General features: G+C 50.5%; 1 protein-coding gene across 3 annotated transcripts in view; it reads right to left on the bottom strand.

Annotated features, from left to right (window-relative positions):
• Positions 1–6,267: 6,267 nt before the first annotated feature.
• Ssh1 (slingshot protein phosphatase 1) overlaps positions 6,268–21,801 on the bottom strand; it is a 52,968-nt gene continuing 37,434 nt past the window's right edge. For all 3 annotated transcript variants that reach the window (XM_050121110.1, XM_050121108.1, XM_050121111.1), the window contains 5 exons: positions 21,269–21,315; positions 20,067–20,213; positions 18,515–18,715; positions 14,930–15,464; positions 6,268–12,528 (listed from right to left, as the gene is read on the bottom strand). In XM_050121110.1, coding sequence (XP_049977067.1) covers positions 11,335–12,528; positions 14,930–15,464; positions 18,515–18,715; positions 20,067–20,213; positions 21,269–21,315 — 2,124 coding nt within the window. In that variant the 3' untranslated portion in view covers positions 6,268–11,334. The remainder of the gene's footprint in view (positions 12,529–14,929; positions 15,465–18,514; positions 18,716–20,066; positions 20,214–21,268; positions 21,316–21,801) is intronic.

The raw sequence follows: 21,801 nt of genomic DNA, 5'->3' as shown, positions 1-21,801 counted from the left end.
GTTATTATTTTTGGGTATAAAGCTAGCCGTGCAGGCGGCTGGGTGCCAGGAACGTAGCCCGCTGCTTGTATCACAACAGGTTCAACTCACAGTACTGTCTTCTCCTCACCTCCAAATAAAATCCACTTGGCATATTTATGTAGCTATAGCCAGTTATATTGACCCTTGGTACCTCAGTTTCTCTCTTAGAAAACATGTCACGAGTGCTCGTGACCCCAGCTCATCACAAGGGATCAAGTCACTTAGCCAATCACCTAGTCTGACAGGTTTGTGCAGAGCCCTCCGTGCCGCAGACATCCCGTTTACTCTACAGGTGTATAAAGTTCATCCAAGGATCGTGGTCCTCCTGGCTCAGGCTCGCTCCTCCTCTACACCCTGTGATTGACTGTCACCAAGCCTGTATTTTAAGGGCTATTCAGGAAAAACATCAGCAGCTGTTATGACAACAAGGGCAGTGAATTCCATCTGGGGAGAAGGATGGGGCTAGGGAAAGTCTGTGGGCCTGGCTGGGAGCTGGACCAGGAGGAAGTCGGGAAAGCTAGGTACTCAGAATCTCCTCTCAGGGTTTCCAAGAAGAACACAGAAAATTAGGACTAGGCGTGGTGGCCTCTGTATGTCAAATCTAGGGAGGCCGAGGCAGGATAATTATTACTGCAGGCTTGGAGCCAGTCTGCATTTTAATGGGATGAGGCTTTGTACCAAACAACAACAAAAGCAAAACAATCAGAAAAGGCATCCAGCGGTCTGGAGAGATGGCTCAACTGTTCAGATACAAGCTGCCCTTCCAGGAGCCCTGAGTGTGATGCCCAGCACTCACATGGAGGTTCATGGAGATCTGATGCTGGCTTCTGGCCTTTAAGGCATCTAGGTACACATAGACATACACACAGAACTCATACACATAATAATAATAGTAATAATAATAGCAATAAACAAAAACAAAGGTGGCCAGGCACGGTGGCACAGGACCTGCAACTTAGCACTGGGGAGGTGGAGGCAGGAGGATCAGTTCAAGGTCATCCTCAACTACATAGCAGGATCTAGGCCAGCTTAGTTATAGGAGACCTCTCAAAACACAAAACCAAACCAAACTCAAAGGAGGCATTAAAGAAAAACAGCAAGCAAGCAAACAGAAAAATCCCAAAACAAAACCAAAAATAGAGAACCGAGAATTCTTTAGGAAGCTTGCACGGGCTAGATATTCAGATAGTCTTGCCTCCCAGATAAGAGTGTGCATGTGTGTGCGTGTGCGTGTGTGTGTGTGTGTGTGTGTGTGTGTTAAACTGCATATGTGCGTGGGAGATCGGGGAAGTTTCCCTAATCCTTGCCCAGATGCAGGCCTTGCTCAGTCTGGTGCCCAGCCCACCCAAGCCCTTACTTGGGCCAGAGCTGCGCTGCCAGGCGCCACCCCAGCCTTGTGTTGTGGCAGATGTTTTCAGATATACCATGGCAACCGCAGAACAGGATGTGCCTCTGCCTCTAGATTGCAGCAGGGACAAGCTCACACTCTCAGACTGCCCTGTTCCACTCCCCATGGGAAAAACTGCCCAGGCCCTGGGGTTGGTTCTAGAGATTCTATACTTCGGATGGGATCCATAGGGGAGGATGTGTGCACATCCCTGCTGAAGGTTGTTTCTCCAGTGATCCTGCATTTGCGCCTCTTCGCCTTTAAAGAGGTACCAATGAGGCAGGAAGCAGAGGCTCTGGTCAGTGAACGGGCCACTCAATGTCTTTGTGGACATTACTGTCCTTGAAGGATGACTTATCTCACAACCTGGACCAACTTTATACAATACACAAGACCATAGTTCCGGAGGGTTTACTGTGTGCTCATTACACATATATTTTGTTTTGTTTTGAGACAGGGTTTCTCTGTGTAGCCCTGGCTGTCCTGGAACTCACTATGTAGACCAGGCTGTCCTGGGACTCAGAGATCTCCCTGCCTCCCTAGTGCTAGGATTAAAGGACTGTGCCATCATACAAGGCTAGTGATACATTTTGTTTAAAGTAGAATCTCCCTATGTGGCCCAGGCTGGTTTCAAACTCATAATTCTCCTGCCTCAGCCCTCCCAGTCGCTGGATTACTGCTATGTGCCACTGTACTTGACTTTCCTAGTAATTTTTTGGAACTCCACGATGAGGTTATTTCTATTTTCCCTTTTTTGTTGTTGTTTGGTTGCTTTTGTTTTGTTTTGTTTTTGAGACAGGGTCTTATGCAGCTTAGGCTGGCCTTAAATTCCCTTGAACCTTTGCAGATTTGAGTACCTATGGAACAACTGTGTGCCCTCCCCTCCTCCGCCTGTTAGTGCCTATGGCAGCAGCCATGCAACACGGAGCATGTGCCCGTGGAGAGATGTTTTACTTGCATCAGGAGCAGTGTCAGCAGACATGGTTGGCCCCACTGGTAGCACTGTCTTCCCTGCATTTTATGCACACAGCTCTTCTGCTTTTGAAACAGGGTTTTAGTATGTAGACCAGGCTAGCCTTGAATTTGGGATCTTCCTGTCAGTCTCCCCAGTGCCAGGTTGCATGTGTATGTGCCTATGCCGACCTCTGGTCCTACTTTGATATCCACTATCAGGAAGTGTAGGAAGCCTGGCTCTGGTTCTCTCTTCTTTTCTTCTGTTTTTGGAACAGCATCTATATGGCCTTAGTTGGCCTGGAACTCACTCTATAGCCCTGGCTGTCCTCAAACTCATAAGACATTCACCTGCTTCTGTCTCCTGAGTACTGGTGTCCACCACCAGAGTCTCATGTAGCCCAGGCTAGCCTGAAGCTATGGTTCCTAGTCTCCCAAGTCGGAGTAAAACGTCTGCACCACCACTTCTGGGTCGTTGGGTCTCTCCTGCCCTGAAGTCCCCAGTCGTCAGGCCCAGTCACTTGACCGTGAATCTCCTCATCACGCTCAATAGCTCTCAGGACTCTGAATTGGCTTTCCGTCACCTCCAATGTGGGCAGTGGAGCGAAGGGCTTCTTGGTCTTCGGGACAAGGCAAGAATGCTCTGGAAACATGACCTCTTGTAGCTCAGGCTAGCCTTGAGCTCACTCTGTAGCCAATGGTGACCTTGAATTTCTGATACTCTGCCTCCACCTCTTCAGTGCTAGGGTTACAAATATGAAACACCACATACAAGTTATTGTCTTTTTTTCTTTCCTTTCTCTTTTCTTCTTTTTCTTTCTGGTGTTAGTATTGAAATTCAGCCTTGCACATTCTAGGAAAGTAGTCTACCCCTGAGCCACGTCCCAACCTTGAGAATCAGCCTTTCAGTGTTAGTTAGATGTGAGTACATCCTCCTCTGGTTTGGGAGCTAATAAAGGAAACATTTTTATTTGCTGGAACAGTTCATCAAAAAAGGAATTTCAGGCTGAAGCTGGGCTCTTACATGTATATGGAAGTCACCTTGTGGAGCCCAGCAGTATGGAGCACGAAATGGTACCGACTACTACAGGGCTGATGGTCCACCTTCCTGTTACACCTGAAGGGACATCAGGGGGCTGCAGAGTGGCTAAGAGCACTTGGCTGCTTTTCCAGCAGACCTGAGTTCTATCTAGTCCCAGCAAGTGCAGAGCAGCTCACAGCCATCTGTAACTCTAGTTCCTGGAGATCTGACACCCCCTTCTGGCCTCCTTGGGCACCAAGCACAGACACACACGTGTACTCTTGTGTTTGGGCTGAACACTCTAGACAGAACAATGCAGCGTCCTTAGACTGGTGTGAACCCTTCTGAAATCCCAAGCCTTCTGGAGAGTCTGCCAATCTCTCACCACAAAAGGCCATCCTCAGCTTAAGTAAACACTGGTGCCTCCCTAGCAAAACCACTCACACTGAAGGTGTGATCTGGGATTGTACACAACCTTGGCATGGTTAGAGGGCCATGCTCTGAGGGCCTGCAGCTCACAGGTATGTGGGGTCTGAAGAACACCCGTGCTGTTGTGTGTGTGTGTGTGGGTGTTGTCTCAAAGTATGTATAAAATGTGGTTGTACCTAGCAAAGTGTAAGACTATATCACATTCTTATTTCAGCAGTTTCTAAATATGGCTATCAGGATTTCTGGAGTATTATGGTAAACATACACATTGCTGGGACCTGCCCCTAGACCAGTGAGTGGTTCTCAGCCTTCCTAATGCTGTGACCCTTTAACACAGTTCCTCATGGTATGGTGACCCCAACCATAGTTATTTTCGTTGCTACTTTTAACTGTAACTTTGCTGTTATTAATTATAATGTAAATACCTGACATGCAGGATATATGCTAAGCAAGCCTGTGAAAGGATTGGTTAGACTGAGAACACTGCTCTAGACTGACTTGTGGGCGGAGCCCAGAGAGGTGTGGGCCCCACCTGTACCATAGATGCATCTGTTTAAAAGACTTCTGAGCAGGAACTGAGGATGGCTCAGCAGTTTGGGGTTAGACTCCAGCACCCACATGGTGCCTCATTAATTTCAGTACCAGAAGATACAATGTCCTCTTCTGGTCTACGTAAACACCAGGCATGATGAGCGTGGTGCACAAACGTGAGCAAGACACATAAACACATGACATAAAATCTAAAAATCTTCAACCAACCGACTGACCACATTTTACAGTGGACAGTGTGCTTTGACTTAGATTTGCCCTCTGGCCTCCCCCTCTTCTTTTTTCTCCATCTACCTTCTTTCCAGTCGGGGCGGGGGGGGGGGATTAAGGGCCCTGTACACATGGAAGTCAGCACTCTGCCACTGAGTTCTATGCCTGGCCATAACTTTATCTTTCGGAGATGAATTTCACATTGTAGCTCAGGGTGGCCTGAATCTCAGAATGCTCCTCCTTCCTCAGTCTCCCCAGTGCTGGTCACACAAGGACTCACGAAGCCCAAGCTGGCTTCAAACTTACTAAGTAGCCAAGGATAACGTTCAACTTCTGGTCCTGGGGTTATAGGCAAGTACCACCATGCTGGACTAATCTTTTAATTTCACATTAGATTATTTCCTGGCAATTTTGACTCACGAGTTTATCTGGGGCTGTTAACCTGGCTGTTTCACTGCGGTGAGTTAACACACACCCTGGTTTCCTCTTCAGTCTCTTGAGCTGTGAAAGCAAACTGAGATGAACTGGAACATACTTCAGCATCTGGGCAGAGTGGACTTACTGTCCCATCCATGCACCTGACAAATTCTGTATGACTGGCTTACCTAGCCATGGGGTTGGGAGAGCGGGACCAAAAGTCTCCCTCTCCAGTAGTGGTGCAGTCAATATGGGGAACAGGAGTTACCTTGGCTCTTCCCAACTGCAGGGCTAGGACAGGCAGTTTTAAGACATGGCAGCCTGACTTCCTCGGTAACCAGGTGTTATGTTTGGGACCTTAAACGTGTCCCAAAGGCCAATGCAGTTAAGGATGTCGCAGCTGATGGAATTCGCTTGAGGTGAGGTTTAGGAGAATACTGGGTCACTGGTGTGCCCTTCAAGTGGATACTGGGGACCACTCCGGTCCCTCCCTGCATCGAGTTCCAGTAAGCAGTTTTACTTTGTGATATATTGCCTTGCCATGGGCCCCCAAAGTAAGAGACCCGCATAACCCAGGACAGAAACCTTTGCAACCATGAACTAAGGACTTGTCCCCCCCCCCCCGCCCCCAGATGCTTTCTAAAAATTTGGTTGGCCAAGTGGTGGTGGCATACTTTTTGTTTTGCTTTTAGAGAAAGAGTTTCTTTGTAGCTTTGGAGCCTGTCCTGGATTTGCTCTGTACACCAGGCTGGCCTCAAACTCACAAAGATCCACCTGTCTCTGCCTCCTGAGTGCTAGAATTAAAGGTGGGTGGTGCACATCTTTCCAGCATTTGGGAGACAGAGACAGGCAGATCTCAGAGTTTGAAGCAAGTCTGATTTACAAAGTGAGTTCTAGGACAGCCAGGGTTACACAGAGAAACTGTGTCTCAAAACAACAAACAAACAAAAACCCAAACATCTCAAGAAGCTTTTTTTTTTTTTGGTAGAGGATGTCACTCTGCAGCAGGCTGGCACGGAAGTCACTGTGTAGACCAGGCTGGCCTTGGACTCAGAAATCGTCCTGCTTCTGCTTTCCATGTGCCAGGATTAAAGGTGTGTGTCACCAGGGTCTGGCTTGTACTCTACTGGTCCAACCCCAGCGACAGGTGACTGGACTGGGAGGGAGAGCTCTGGGGTGACGCTAGCGCGGCTCCTCTATGCCAAGGATAACGGGGAACAGCATAACAGAGGTATTGGCAAGGGCTAGCGGCGGGGCCTCTGGCACACACGGGCACTTGCGAGACATTTATAAAGGACGTGTTTATTTTCATCACGAGAAGCACGCAGACTATATACAGTACACACCAACAGAAGTAAAAAAAAAGTGCACTATGCTTCTACTGCAAATTCACAGTACAAAAGATACTGCCTCTTAAATATATAATATAAAAACAATAGAAAAATCAAAGTTGTGATGTGACGCATGGGGCCGGCGGCAGCCTCTGACGGTGAAGGACGTGGTCTGGTGTGGCTCATCTGGGGTGAGCTGCACCCCGGATCTGCTGCAAGGAGCTGAAGATATGGACAGGAGAACAGGGGTGTGAAGGGGACTAGGGATTACAAACTTCTACAATCCAGAGCTCAACTGCGAGGGGTTAGGGGGACGTACCAGGCTGTGGGTCAGGGATGCAGGGCCTGCACCACCTCCCAGATGCCTGGTAAACCAATCACACTTTCATTGGCTACCATGGGCTGTGGTGTTTGCTGACGCCAACCTGGCCTGCAGGAGCTCAACAGTGCCATTTCTGGCAGGCTCTGTAGTCACAAACCACAAATGTCAACTGCATAGCAGAATAAACATAATGGGGGGAGAGGAACTCAAGTCCTAATCTCAACCACCAGGACATGACAGAGTACCCAGCCACAACAGATGAGAGCTGAACAGTTGCGCATAAATACACAGTATTTGTAAACGATTATTAAGGCACTCGATTGTAAAACAATAATTACAGTGTAGAGGAGGCAGCTATCTTCTCATGCAGCAAGGCCAACAGCCAGGGCAGCAGAGGCTGCACAGTCAGGACTCCTGCCGAAGACAGGGACTGCAGGGACGGTGGTGTCTACTGCAAAAGGGACAGACAAGGTGGTCACCCTTCTCCAGATGGCCCCTGGTGGCATCACTGCAGGTGAGTCTAGGGTGACTTACTGCATAGCTAGAGGACACAGTATGCGATGAGAGAAATGCCACACACTGGGTTTGATCGGGTACACACACACAAACACACAACGAATATATAAGGTATACACACAAAAACGTATGTACATACATGCATGCAGAGTGGACTCTCACGCCCAACAATAACAAAACAGGGGGCTATGGACAGGGAAACATCAATGACCTTCATTGGTCTTTATCATCAGCAGGAACTCGGGATGGGAACCAGGTCAGGTGATTCTGTGCCATGTCACAGGTAAAATGTATTTACCCTGATGGGGTTGTATGTGCCAAACTTGGCTCCATTCTGCAGCACCCTCTGGGCTTCTATGGGACAGAGGGAAGGGCTTTAGATTAGCAGGGCTGGATATTCTGCTAGAGAAGCGCAGCTCTCCAGGTACCTGTGAGTATCTGCATGGCTGAGCCACAGGGATGCGCCCTGTGTAATTGGCAGGGGTCTCCCTACCGAGGACAACAGGGCTGGGGATGCAGAGGACACCTTGCTCTTAGCTCATGTAATCAGGCACCTCAACTGCCCACCCCCTCTATCTAGTATCCATCTCCCTTACACTTCAAGAAGCCTTCTGGGTTGAGGAAAGGCGAGGCCACCACAAGGTTCAAGCTGTTGGGAGGCTATGCAGGTGAGCAGAAACAAGGAGGGTAGCTGAGAATCTAGGGCATCCAGCTAGGGGGAAAGCTCTTCATTCAATGAAGACAATTCAATTCAGCAGTGGCTTACGCTGCACAAATCCCTCTGCTTGCCCCATGTGCCTCTTCTGTGTGTGCATAATTTGCTAAGATTATACACAGAGCATTAGCCAGGCATGGATGAGTAGCTCACAAAGCAAACGTTTTTGGTCAGGGTCTCTGTAGCCCTGGACTCAGTAATCCACCTGCCTCTGCAGAGGTTAAAGGTGTGTGCCACCAAGCCTGGCTGGAACAAACTTTTCATAAGACAATGTGTAGTTGTCACTGCGGAGGTGAGCCTGGTTTGGCAGGATAATTCCACAGAACCCTTTAGATTAGATGCCAATCCACCGTGACAACCGATAGCTTGAACCCTCCAGCCAAAGCGAAAGCCATCAAGCCAGGGTCTCATTCTGGTGACTTGGGGAGGGGGACGACACAGGGCGGCAGCCCCCTGCTGGCTGATATGCCAGTGCTTCTAAAAGAGACATCAGTTTGCCTGAAGTCAAAGGCCCATTGAGTTGATCATCCTCCTGTTCTTATTCTTTGAACAGAAAAGGACAAATTGTGGTTTTCAGAATCCTGCCACCCTTACAGACGGGATTAGAGATCCGGTGGAAATCTATCATTACCAAAGCTAAGGAATTACGTTGACATAAAAATTGATCCACCACGCAAAATTAAACTTGGAGACATCTGTTAAAGTTGGTCTTTTTCAAAGTTTGCTTTTGTTGGCTGGAGGAATATGGAGAAGCCTATAGGGTCTCAGGAATAAGTAGTGGATAATCACTTTTTAAGGTGCTTACCATTGACATTGGTAGGAAAACAAATACCTATAAAACAACATACAACCGGGCGGTGGTGGCGCACGCCTTTAATCCCAGCACTTGGGAGGCAGAGGCAGGCAGATCTCTGTGAGTTCGAGACCAACCTGGTCTACAAGAGCTAGTTCCAGGACAGGCTCCAAAACCACAGAGAAACCCTGTGTCGAAAAACCAAAACCAAAAAACAAACAAACAAGCAAAACCAACATACATGTCTTTTTTTTTTTTTTAGATCCTGCTGGGGAGAATCTCTGAGATAGAGGCTCATGAAGACCCTGCACCGATGAGACTAGCCTTGTTCCTGGGGATGAGCTGGCTATTCTCCAGGATGGGCGTTTTGGGAGCCGCACTAACTCCAATCCATCCACTTTCAGGGCACGGGCAGTCCTTGAAGGCTTTGTGGTCTTGCTTAGCTAGCTGGCTGAACCAGCCAACTGCAGGACAGAGCTGTGGTCGTGGCCACAGGGACTCCATCTGCACAAGTGGTAACGGGAAAGGCTGGCATAGTTTGGGGCATGAGGAGGAAGTATCTGGTCTGTGACATCCAAGAAGCAAAGGAAGCCTTCCAATGTCTCCCTGCAGTACCACACCTGGTCCTGAGGCATCAGATGATCAGTCTGCAAGCTGGAGGGCCTGCGGAGATGCCTGAGTCAGGTGACATCGTCCCTGTCAGGGCTACTATTTTTGAGGTAGGGTCACTTTGTGGTCCAGGTTGGCCTTTCACTCATGAAGGACCTGCCTCAGCCCTCAGTCTCCTGATGCAAGATCACAAGCCCACGCCACTGCCAACAGCTTCATCTATCTCTTGACAAACGCTTCAAAATGTAAAAACCAAACCTGGGGCAGGATAGGATCAGACCTGTAATCTTGGCATCTTGGAGTCTGAGGCCAGTTTGGGTTGCACAATTGGATTCTACCAAAAAAAAAAAAAAGGTAAACTCGAGAGGCAGAGGCAGGAGAGCCTTGCTGAGTTTGAGGCTTACAGTCTACATAGCAAGTTCCAAAGTGCCATGACAGGCAAAGCTACATAGTAAAACCTTATCTGAAATTAAAAAAAAAAAAAGCCAGGTGATGGTGGTGCGAGTCTTTAACCCTAGGAGGGGCACTCTGGGAGGCAGAGGCGGGAGGATCTCTCTAAGTTCTAGGTGAACCTGGTCTGCAGAGTGAGTTCCAGGACACCAAGGGCTACGCAGAAAAAAAAAAACCAACTCAAAAAACCCAAACCCCCAATACACCATTTCCATAGCAGAAACAAAATAAATCAGAGAAGTCATGCTCAGCACACAGGGTGGCACCTCCTAGTCTGCCAATCACCAAACTAGGCCCTCCCTCCCTCCCGGCATCCTGCTGTCACTGTCTTCTTTATGGGCACCAGTTAAGGTGCCTGATTTGGACCCAGAGCCCTGGCCTCCTGCTGCATTGAGCTAACCTGTGCTAACACCTGTGTTGTGGCCCGTATGGGAGCATCATTTGGACAGGAGGGAGTACTCGCCCTGCAGGAAGAGATGCATGCAAACATCTGAGGCTTTGTCACCAGACCCACTACTCCAACGGTCCTGGAGAGGGCCTCCAAGAGTATCTTATTACTGACATGACCTTCCTCTCACTGGATGTAGAGATGGCACCTAACAAGCCTGGTGTGAGAGGGCGGGGGATGGTCACAGTGTCTCAGTAGGACGATCCACACCCCAGACCCACAACCTCATGGACAAGAGCTCGTCCCAATCCCAAACATAACAATGTCTTGTTAGCAGCAGACGTGGCTCAGCGATGCCTGGAGTCCTTCCTCATGACTGAGTGATGGAAGCTCGATGCTAGAAGCTGACTGAGGGCCCCACATCCCCACCGTAGGTGCCAGGACGGAGGGTCACACAGACGACTGCCACTCGGTGCTTTCCTCTGATGATGTCACACAACTGTACCTGGGATGGTCAGGTTCAAAGTCTTGACACTTTGGGGGGACCTCACCCTCCAATCCCCCCACGATTCTCTTGGAAAAACCCTTTTCAGACACAGCATTGTTCCTCAGAACGAGCCTTGGTCATTACTATTTTAAAAACAAAACACACAGTGAGAACAGAGGTAGAACTTGTGTTGTTATCTGAGAATTCTCCCTTGAGGGCAGGAACGAGCTGGGGACGAGCTGGGGACATGGGCTGCAGCGACATTACCACAGCTGTTCTCTCACAGGCTGCACATTAAAATATTTTGTATGTACAGACTTCTCTCCACCAGGCTGGTCTAAACTCACTACATAGCTGAGAATGACTTCGAACTTCCAAACGCCTCCAACTCCAGTAATGGGATTATAGGGGTGTCCTACCATGCCTGGTTTCATGGGGTGCTGGGGATGAAACCTAGGGCATGGTGCATGGTGGGCAAGACTCTAACAGCCAAGACACAGGCCCAGCCTGGGTGTCCAAATCTCCCACAGACAGGGCTTGAGGCTCAGTGCTGTCTCCTGGCTGCGTCTCCAGGCCGCCCAAGCCCGTTCTGGGTCTCCCTCATGTGTGCGGTGTTACGTCTTTGTCCCCCTGCTCTTTGGCAAGAGTGAGGAAAGCCTGGATGACCGAAGCTAACGCAAATCAAGACGTGTGTGACGTGTGTGACCAGGAACCTCAGCCTGCATGGCGGAATGCTGCTCAGCTTCTCAAGTTTTCTGGGACAGATTTCCCTGATGGTTTACAGGCTGCAGTAGGGTCCCTCGGAGTGGCCTGTGGTTCGTGCAAGAAGGAAGAGTGACCGTACTTGGCATCCTGCGAGTCGGCGATGGTGGAAGTGTCAGCTTCACTGGACAGGTCCTCCGTGGAGAAGTTGAGACTTCCCAGCTTGGCGAGGGAGTGGGAACGTTTCAGTGGGGATGACACAGTGAGACCCGCCAGCCGGAGTCGCGTCTCGATCTCCTGCGCCCGCTGCTTCACAAGGCCTGGCTTTCCTCGGATACTGTGGATGCTGTCACTGCTGGAGCTCCGGGTCAGGTTGGAACTCATGGAGGAGGAGGTGGGGGTGTAGCACACGGTCTTCAGGAAGTCTTTTGAGAAGTTACTGGTGTGATCTAGGCGGAGGAGGGTAGGAGTCGGGCTCTTCACCAAGGCTCCTTCTGGAGGTTTCTCATCAGCCTCTGCTTGGCTGCACAGGGCTAGGTGTCCAGGCTCCTGGCCCTCCTCAGGGATGCTAGCCTCCAGCCTGCTGGTGGCACTGTCCCTGCAGGTAGACGGTAGGTCTGAAGGCAGGCTCTTCAACCTCTCTAGTTCTTTGGTGTGCTTTCGAACGAGGCCCGCCTTCTGCAGCTGGATGATGGACTCCTGATGCTGCATCAGGTAGCTATTGGTGCTTGGCTTCTCTGCCTCATTACTGAACAGAAGCCTCAGGTCCTTAGCTGGCTTCGTTTCTTTCTTAGTTGACAATTCTTTCTTCATTGCTTCCATGTTGGTGGTGTTCTTATCACAGTGAGAATTCTTCAACAGGAGGGACTTTGGAAGGATTTTTGAGGTTTCTCTGGAAGGCTCTAGAAGGCTTGCTGGTGGTTCTGGGGAAGCCCCAGTTCCAGAGCCACTGATGTCTGGCTTCCTTGAGCCTGCTGGTAGTAGGAATGGAGGAGCGCTGGCTGGACCAGAGGCCAGCCTCTCTGGAGCTTGGGACCTGCAGCTCGTGTGGGCCATTGGGGAAGATGCGCCATGGGGCAGGAAGGCTGGCTGGGTGCAGATGGTGGGAGCACTGGGGTCTTCGTGCCGTTCTGTGGAGGCCTCAGGAGCCCCGCCAGCAGGGTACATGCAGCCAGCACAGGATGTGTAGGGAGGCTTCACTTTACTGAGGATTCCAAACACAGCATCGTGCTGCAAGCGACAAGAGTACCATGAGCAAGCGTGATCCCGAGCCAGAAACCACAAGGACAAAGTGGGTCACTGTGGCAGGGGTGCATAGGGATGGCCAGCCCTGTGTGTATGTATGTGTATGTGGGGGCAGGGTTAGTGCTTTCATTTGTTCAGGGTTCAAGACTGTGTGGAACACACCAGTAATGAAGAACAGAGGTTCTAGAGGCCTAAGGGATGTTGATCTTGATTTTCCACAAGTCAAAATGATGACCTTAAGCCACTGGGCTGGGACAGAGCCTAGGCCCTCCCTTCTCAGTCTCTGCCATTAGCCAGGGTGACCCTTCCCTGGCCATGGTCTGTTCTGGAAAGCAGGGGGCACTGGAGAAGAGAGTGGCAGGGCTGGAGAGCCGGCTAATGCTCTTTCAGAGGACCTGAGTTCAGTCCCCAGCAGCCACGTCAGACAGCTCACAGCCTAACTCTAGCTGCAGGGTAGCCAATGCCTCTGGCTCCCTAAAACGCTGGCATGCATGCATATAAACCCACACACCAAGGCATAATTTGGAATAAAATATAAAAACCAAACAACTAGAACTTAAAAGCAAACAAACGACAACAAAGCAGCATAGAAAGGAGGTTCTCTCTGGCAGAGGTGACTACGCCCAGGCTAACTGCACCCTAAATACAGAGTCCTTCATAACTTGGGGACCATCAACCTGCCATGGTCATTATAATCTGGGGACTGGCAGAAACGGCTTTCAGACTGCCTCCAACTCAAACACATGTAACTACACGTTACACCATCTCCCAAGGACACCACTTGCCTTTTGGTCACTGGGGCCTCAGTGAATGGGACAAGGACTTCTCTTTGCCTTCCCTGCCAGGACAACCCTGTACCAGCTCAAAGGCCAATCAATGATGAGGAAGGTGAGAAGCATGAGGGTGGCTTCCCCAGCTGCCTGACTGGAGAGCCCAGAGCTGGCAGAAAGGAGCCTTTCAGTGACGGCTGTGGAGGAAGGAGTCTCAATTCTGCCACGATTCCAAGAGGCCAATACCATTGTGTGTTGCCAAGTCGTCTCAGGCTCACAGGCTCTGCTGCCACCTATGCCTCTTCTGAAGGAGTCCCCTGTGCTTCCCTGTGTCACCAACATGCCAGAGAGGCCTCAGCCACTCCCGTCCGCATCCGTCACTGCTGCCGCACCACAACAGGCTCATGCAGCTCCTGCCCCTTACAAACCGAATTCTCTACCCAGATCCTGCCTCTCAGTACAGCACTGCTTCTCAGCCTGTCCCTAGCAAGCTGCCCTCTTCCACCCGCCTCTGAGTCAAGCTCTGTTCTACTGTGCCCTCAAGTGTGCCTTCCCTTCACCCCATACAAAACAGGAACCCATGCCAGCCCGGCAAGCCACAGTTAACAAAAGGAGTCAAGCATTCAAATGGTTGCTTGTCTCCAGGTTCAGTCCTGGTGGGTCCTGGTGTTGAGTCCACTGAGCCCTTTACCCTACCCTCCTGGTCACCATCCAGTGACTCATAGTCAGGCCACTGGGGCTAACCACAGCACCACTGGCCCAGACAAAGGCATTTTATATCATCTGTCCTCTCTAAGGGAAGTGGTGGGCAGTGGGGGAGGCATGTAGTTCTTTCTGGTCTGGAACATATTTCACTACTTAGAGGCCGGCAAACAGATGAACTGCCAGGGTGGTTAGGTGCTTTTTTGTTTTGTTTTTGCTTAGCATTGGAGCCGAATGTTAATTACAAACTAACTTTCTACTTCAGTGTCTCCCTGAGAGTCTTCATTGCAGTCATGGCAAAGGGACAGAAAGTTCCTGGCCCCAAGCCTTTGGTGAATACTGGAGGGGCAGACAGACACCCCCCCCCACCCCCCCACCCCCGCCCCAGGTCATGACTGGATGCTGGAACAGGGAAGATATATAGGGTGTGGGACCAGCCACTTTCTGAGCATCCCGAGGGCGGAGTGAAGGCTCCCCGGACATCATCCCCCAAGGCTGGCAGCTTTAAGGGACACAAGGAGCACAGCACTAACGTGAGCTGAAGATGGACAGCACTGTTCTGTCACATAACGGAGCATCAGGAAGGGAATGCTACCTCTGGGATTTGTTTCAAAGCCATCCAAGGAGAAAGAGCCAGGGGGCTGTGGCAGGTGCAAAGATGAATCAGGAACATCACATATCGATTCAGGGATGAACTGGGGTGATGAAACGAGTCGGAAGCCCCACTGTGGATGAGGGGGTATCACAAGATTTAGGTACCCCTTACACATGGCCTATCCTCTAGCGAGGCACATGCTATACAGTCAGGTGATAGCAGTCTCCTCCTGAAACAAACCCTGTGGGATGAAGTGAGAGCTCTGTGGGGTGGGGCAGAAGAGGCATGGCATGCTGCTACCACAGTGGTCCCCGCCTACCTCGAAGTCATCGGGGCAGCTCCTCTTGCTGTTGTTATTGTTTAGGTTTTCCTGGTCAAGCTGGGTGGAGGCCCGCCTCCACCTCCCAGCTCTCTGGTCACACTTCTTCTCTATCTCCCCCGCCTGAGGCAAGGAGCCACTGCTGGCTTTGGGGCTCCAGAAGTCTAGCTTCCTCTTTACATCCTTCTCACAGTGCCTGGCTCCTTCTTGGGAATGCTGGACCAGTTTGTGCACCTCCACTGGCTGAGCGGCGTCCTCCAGCAGAGCATCCCGCTCCAGATCCTCTAGGTGGACCAGGCTGCCTGCGGCATCGTGATGGGGGAGGAGGAGGGGATCTGAGAGTCTTCGGAAACAACAAGGGAGAGAGGGTCCTCCTGGGGCCTGGCTTCCTGCAAGCCCGGGCTGGGTGGTGTCATCCAAGCACGGCAGCCGGGTGTCCAGGGCATCATCCAGGGTCTCTGGCAAGAGCTCGCTGGGCTCTGCTGCAGGGTCATCTGCAGGCTGCTGGCGCCACAGCTTGTTGTGCCGCTGCTTACTATGGGGAGAAAGAGCAGGCGGTGAGCTGAGGGGACAACAGCAGCAGGCCCTAGCAGGAAGGCTAGGAGAACAAGTAGCAGGCAGCCTGCATGCAGACAGCCTGCATCAGACGTCCATTCTCCAGGGCACACAGGGATGACAGCACCCTCAGTCACCATGGCCGACATGAGAAGCCTTTCAGCTTCCCCTTTGCTGTGTGGAGACAATGGTGGCAGATGCAGTGGGAGTTTTGCCTGGAGGTCCTTTGGCCTTCATGTTTATGTCTGTCTTATCGTGTGAATCCAGTCAAGTCACTGATGGTTGTCACTCAGTTTCTGTGACCCATGAGAGTAACCATCATGTGAGAAAACTCAGGGGTCAAAGCAGAGAGTGTCACGTTCTCTGCACATTAGTGAATCGAGGTGAACACGACCATATCGGGGAAGATTTCAGGCAGAAACTAGAGGTCCATTTTTAACGATTTCCTCTTTTTTCTTCCTTTCCTTTCCTTTCCTTTCCTTTCCTTTCCTTTCCTTTCCTTTCCTTTCCTTTCCTTTCCTTTCCTTTCCTTTCCTTTCCTTCCTTCCTTCCTTCCTTCCTTCCTTCCTTCCTTCCTTCCTTCCTTCTTTCTTTCTTTCTTTCTTTCTTTCTTTCTTTTCTAAAAATCAGGATCTATCTAGCTCAGGCTAGCTCCAAACCTATGATGTAGCCAAGGCTACCTAAGTTCTACCTCTTCCTTCTAATTGCTGGAACTATATCCTGGCTTGAAAGAATTCGTCTTATGTTTCTATTATTACTTTTCATATGGAGATGGGCGGATACGTAAGCACTATATCACTGAGCTGCATACCTAGCCTATGGCATTAAAAAGACAGTTATTTTTTACAGAATCTTGAGAATTTCATACCATATTCACCCCAGCTTCCACTGCCCCCAGACTGTGTCTTTTTTTTTTTTTCTTTTTTTAACTTTTTTGAGATGGAGTTTCTCTGTGTAGCCCTGGCTGTCCTAGAAATCACTTTGTAAACCAGGCTGTAAACCTTGAACTCAGAGATCCACCTGCCTCTGCCTCCCAAGTGGTGTGTATTCTTTTTAAAAATAGGCTTCTAAGCCCAATTTGTGTGGCCATTACTCATGGGTGTAGGGCAGCTACGAGAACATGGGTGACCCAGGCGTCTACCCCAGAAGCAATTAACTGTCAACAGTTGCTAAGTTAGGGGCAGGGGCTGGCACTGTTTTTATAACACATTTGATGGTATGAGCCAAGAATAAAAGAGAAAAAACTTTACAGTGACAGAGGTGATCAACTAAGGTCACCTCCACCTCCCGAGGACTTGGGAGTAAAATCTGCACTGCAGGGGTGCGAGGGCGAGCTGTGGGGGTGCGAGGGCGAGCAGCCATACCCACTGGAGAAGCTGCTCTTCGGTCACTGTCCCTTTCCCCATGGGCTCCACACGGTGAAGCAGCGTGTACTGCTGGGAGCCCACAGGAGACCCTTGGCAAGGCTGTGGCTGGAAGGCATCAGGTGACCCGAGAGGCCAAAGGAGAGCAGGCGCTTCTCTCCCTCTTTCTCCTCCAGTTGCCTAGGGACCTGACAGAGTGTCCAAATGACATCAAACAATCCAGAGGTGGCTGCGGTGGTTCTCTGAGCCTGTTCATCCCTGCCGGAGCAGTTCTTCCCTAAACCTGTCCCAGGAACTGAAGGACTCAGCCTCTGGATTCCCAGCACCAGTCAGAAATAATCTAAACAGACTGGACGTGGAGCAGGGAGAAAGCGAGTCCCCAGATACTGGCATCTGCCCCAGCAGCCTGAGGTGCTGGGGAACCCTCACCGCCCTGACAGGGGCCCCAGCAACAACTGCTCTCTCCTGCGGCAGCCAAAACATGTAGGTGTAAATCTCTCTCTTGGCACCCAGAAGCCAACTGTGATAGGAGACAAGTTGCCCTTTCAGCACTGGCCCAGGCTCACTTGTGAAATGAGAAATCAAAACTTACTTAGAGGTGGGAGACAGATTCAGCAGTGACATTAACTTGTCAAGGACCTGCAGTGAAAACTGCACTAAGCTGTCCATCTTGACTTTTACACACTCACAACAGCACACTACGATCCGTCTCCATAACTGTGCACAGCACACAATAAGCATTACCGGCCATCACAGCTCAACTGTCACCTCTCCAGCCTTTGGTCTCCATCTCTAGGGACCTCATACAAGCACGGGGCCACAGTTTTTCCTGATGGCCCCGAAATTTGTTCAGGGTGTACCACACATGTCAGACTTTCCCTTTCCTTCCTTTCGGATGGGGCGGGAAGGAGATGGGATCTTGATATGTGGCAGAGATTATTAGCTTTGAAGTTCTGGGCAGGCAGTCTTCTAGTTAGTTCCCCGAGCAGTGTGGCCTACGAGCTTTTTCATCTGACTCTAACTGCCTTCCTTTGGTAGGCAGAGGGAGATTCCTATACACACTCCCTGCTTGCTTATCCACCCATCCACCAAGGGACTCATGGACAGCCTTCCCCTTTGGGCCACTGTAAATTACACTGCCATCGACACAACTCTCTGAGTCCCCAGATTTCCAGGCTCCTGGAAGTGAAGCGGAGTTTTTGGATCATGCAATGGTCCTCCTTTAAGGTTTCTGAGGGACCGCGAGCATCTGATACCTGGGTGTCAAATCCTTAACCCAGAAGATGGGACTGGGCTTGGGGAAGGTTGCCAGGCTCGTATGTGGTGAACCAGGCCTCTTCAGTCCCCGAGTTTGGCGTAAAGCAGGTGCTAAGGAAAAAGATATGCTTAGGCCCACACCACACACCAGGATGTACCCTGGATGGGCATGTAGGCACCTTCCCTTGCCCAGCAAGAGAGTTTCTACAAGTGCCAACAAAATCAAAACGGATTCCTCCTGGAAACCACTAATCACAACCCCAACAATAGCTGCTGTTTTTCCACGCCAGCTCCCGAAAGGCTGGTTTCCAGTTGTGGAAGCTCCTGCCAGGCTGACATGAGAAGAGTGGAATGCCCAAGCTGGCCTGGCCAGCGTGGTGTGCCAGTCTGTCTCTAGGTACACACTCACCTTGCATCCAGGATGCCTTCGTACTCAGACAGCTGCCTCATAAAGCCTGCGTTGGGCCGTGTGATGCTACGCTTCTGCTTCACATAGTTATACGCTTTCTCCAGGGGCCAGCCAAATTCCTTCATCGCATAGGCTATGACCGTGGATGCAGATCGGCTGACGCCCATTTTGCAATGGACCAGGCACTTGGAATGATTTCTTCTGCAGGGATTTGGGGCGGGGGGTTAAGAGCAAGGATTAAGAGCCGTCCCTGACTTACCACTCGGGTTTTACTAACCAATTTCATTTTTAAAGTTATCGCATAGTTCCAATCCTTCTCTGCCCTAATGTTTATGGAACAGATCTCACACACCCTCTAAAGGAAATAACTTTGCTGTGAAATCAATTAGCACACAATGGGAGAACAGATGAATCCGCATGGCCTGGCCCAACTTTGCAGGGCCTGCTTCCAAATAGTCTCCCCCGTTACTGGGATAAGTGAGGCCACCTACAGTTGCTTCCAGGGCCGCACCCGGACAGTCCAGCTGCTACAGCAGTTGGAGGCCCTGAATGAACTACTGTAGAAAACGGAATCAGCGAGGCAAAAATGCTGCACCCTGGGGAAAGACTGAGCTCCTGGAGGAAGCGCAAGGACGACAGCAACCTGGCCAGAGAACCACCGAGCCAGGGGAGGACGGGGCCAGTGATCCGGCTACTTGTAAGAAGGCAGTGCTGGCCTGGGCACAGCTGATTTACCAGATACACAAGGGACAATGACCCTCTCCCTGATGGAGAGGGTGAAGACACGCCAGGCTGGCAGAGGCTGCACCTGGGAAGCTGAAGTGGGGTGAGCAGGCTCCAGTTTCCTACACTAGGATTTCAGTCCCATCCCCACAACACTGCTCCTCCTGCCTTCTACACTCACAAGCAAGGAGTCTGGAGTCTGTGCCCTGGGAAGCAAGAGAAGTGGCATTTGGTAAGGACACCTTGTAGCTCTGACTGGGAGACTCCAACAGAAGAGGGTTCTTCTCCACAGCACGGGGTGGAGGCGGTAGGGGGTATCTTTGCTTTGGACTTCAATATAACAGTTGCTCCAAAGGAGAATAAGGAGGGGGCTGGGCTCAGGAGGTGTGGAGATGGCCTCATCTTAGGACTGCCCATCTAGGCACACAGGAACATGAACTCCCCCCCCCCCCGTACTCTTTGGGGGAGCTGTCCAAGAGTTCTAGGCCCAGCATGCACTAGCCCTTTCCAGGATGCCCCAGAGAGCTACCTAGAGGTACTTTGTATTGGACGTTGGCCTGGAATCAGAGTTAATGACGAAAACTGGGCTCAACATCACAATCATGGGCCCTTGGGAGAGAATATGAAGGCACACTGTGGACAAGGCCAATCCTTGTCTGTTCGCTTTGGTGCCTGGTGTCCTGTTGCTAAAACCAAAGGCCCACTGGACAGCAAAGCCTCTCCCGGCACTGGGCATCTGTAATGACCAGGGCTGCCTACTTCCACGTCATCTAGCCCGCCACTCGTTTCTGCCCACCTGTTCCTCCTAAGACCAATTTCCCAAACTTACTTTGCTTTGTTTATAAAATGATAGGCTTCGTTCCAGTGGGCGAGAAGGTCTGTGGTCTCCTCATCGTAGACCCGGATGTTATGGTATGCAAATAAGCCAGGGAAAAAATTGTCTATTTCTCTAGTGACATTTAAAATGTAGTCAACCCTGCAGAGAAAAGAAGCAAAGAGCCTACAGAATCAGAATGAGGAGCAAGGAAAACAAGTCACAAAAAACTGGCAGAGAAGTCAATTTCTATACACACACTACAGCACTATGTTCCTAATGAAACTGATTTTGCTTAACAGTCATTTCCATGTGTTTTCTCCACATGACAAGAATGTATTATTTTTTTAAAATGCCATACTAAAAACCCTTTACAAAAAAAAAAAAAGCCTCCGCTCTCTTTTGCTAAAATGCAGAATACGGCCTTCTATTACTCATGCCCTAGACGAGAGCATCCACTAACTCAAACCCCACGGCCCCTCACCCTTAACCAGTACATTCATTTCTAGAAAACCAAAACGATTTTGGTAATTGGAAACGTCTCAAATAGGTTTCACCATAAATGACAACGAATCACAATTTACTCCCAGTAAAATGGAAGCATAAAGTCTAGCCTCTCACTGATGACCGCTCTGCTGACCGGAGGCCCTAAAGATGTATTTTAAGCTCTGTTTAGTCTCGGTTTTCAGCTGCAGTAAGTTCCAGAAGGCCAGCAGGCACATCAGGCCGACCACAGAATGGTGATTTTGTGGCTGTCACTCCTGCTGCTGAGCATTGCTCAGAGACAGCGGGGAGTATCAGTTACAAGATTCCACCAGGCACCAAGTATTGCCAGGAGTGCTCCAGTTTTTAGAGCTGCTGATGGACCAAAAGATCAACAGAGACGTGTGTCCACACTCGGGTTCCAAGCAATTCTGCTGGGGAGTGAGGCTGTGGGAGCGAGCTCAGAGCCTGCCCAGGGCCAGGCTGTCCTCCATTCCACAGTGTGATTAAGCTGTTCCTGGATCTCCCTGAGCCCCCGCCCAGTCACCCAAGACTCCAGGAAAAATCTAGAGCCCATGGATCCCTCTGGGTAGCATTCTGAAGCACATGAGATGCTCCAGCCACTGCAGAGACCAGATTGAGGCAGTCAGGGTGGGCAGGCAGTGTCTGTAGCCTCCACAGAGTAGCGATGCCTAAGCTGCCTAGAGAGATGGGGTAGAGGGGAGCAGACTCACCCTGAGCCCTGCAGCTCTTCCAGATTGGATGCATTCCACTCGGAACCCTGGGGGACAGATCACACAAACCCCTGTGAGTGTCACAGAGCTGCTTGTGGGATGCATAGGGGCCCTGACAGTGGAGCCTCAGCCTCGGAGCAGAAAGAAGGATCAGAAAGAAGTAAGAGAGGCAGGAGTCTAAGAGGAAGATGGTCTTCTTCCCCCCATTTCATGGAAGCCTGCTTGATATCCCCCAATCTTCTTAGCCAGCATGGGTACAGCCACCACATGCAGTGACTTGAAACCTCACCATCAGCTACGGGGGGTGGGGGGAGATGGACCCCTCTCCCTTTCCTGGCAGGTATTTTGGTATTAATTTTAAAAGTCCCCACCCTCTGATCCTGAGGGGATGGCCAGGGCTCACACTGACTTAGGAACATGGGCATTTAGGGTTATTCACAGGAAAATAACAGGGACCCAAAGGTCTAAGAGGATGGAACCAATAAGATAAATGGCAATAGATCCTTAGGATGGGCATTTCAAAAGAAACCACG

This window comes from Alexandromys fortis, unplaced genomic scaffold (assembly GCF_014885135.2).
Source record: "Alexandromys fortis isolate MF-2015 unplaced genomic scaffold, M_Fortis_MF-2015_v1.1 scaffold_197, whole genome shotgun sequence".
NCBI classification, from domain to species: Eukaryota; Metazoa; Chordata; class Mammalia; order Rodentia; family Cricetidae; genus Alexandromys; species Alexandromys fortis.
This window is presented reverse-complemented; position numbering and strand designations above follow the sequence as displayed.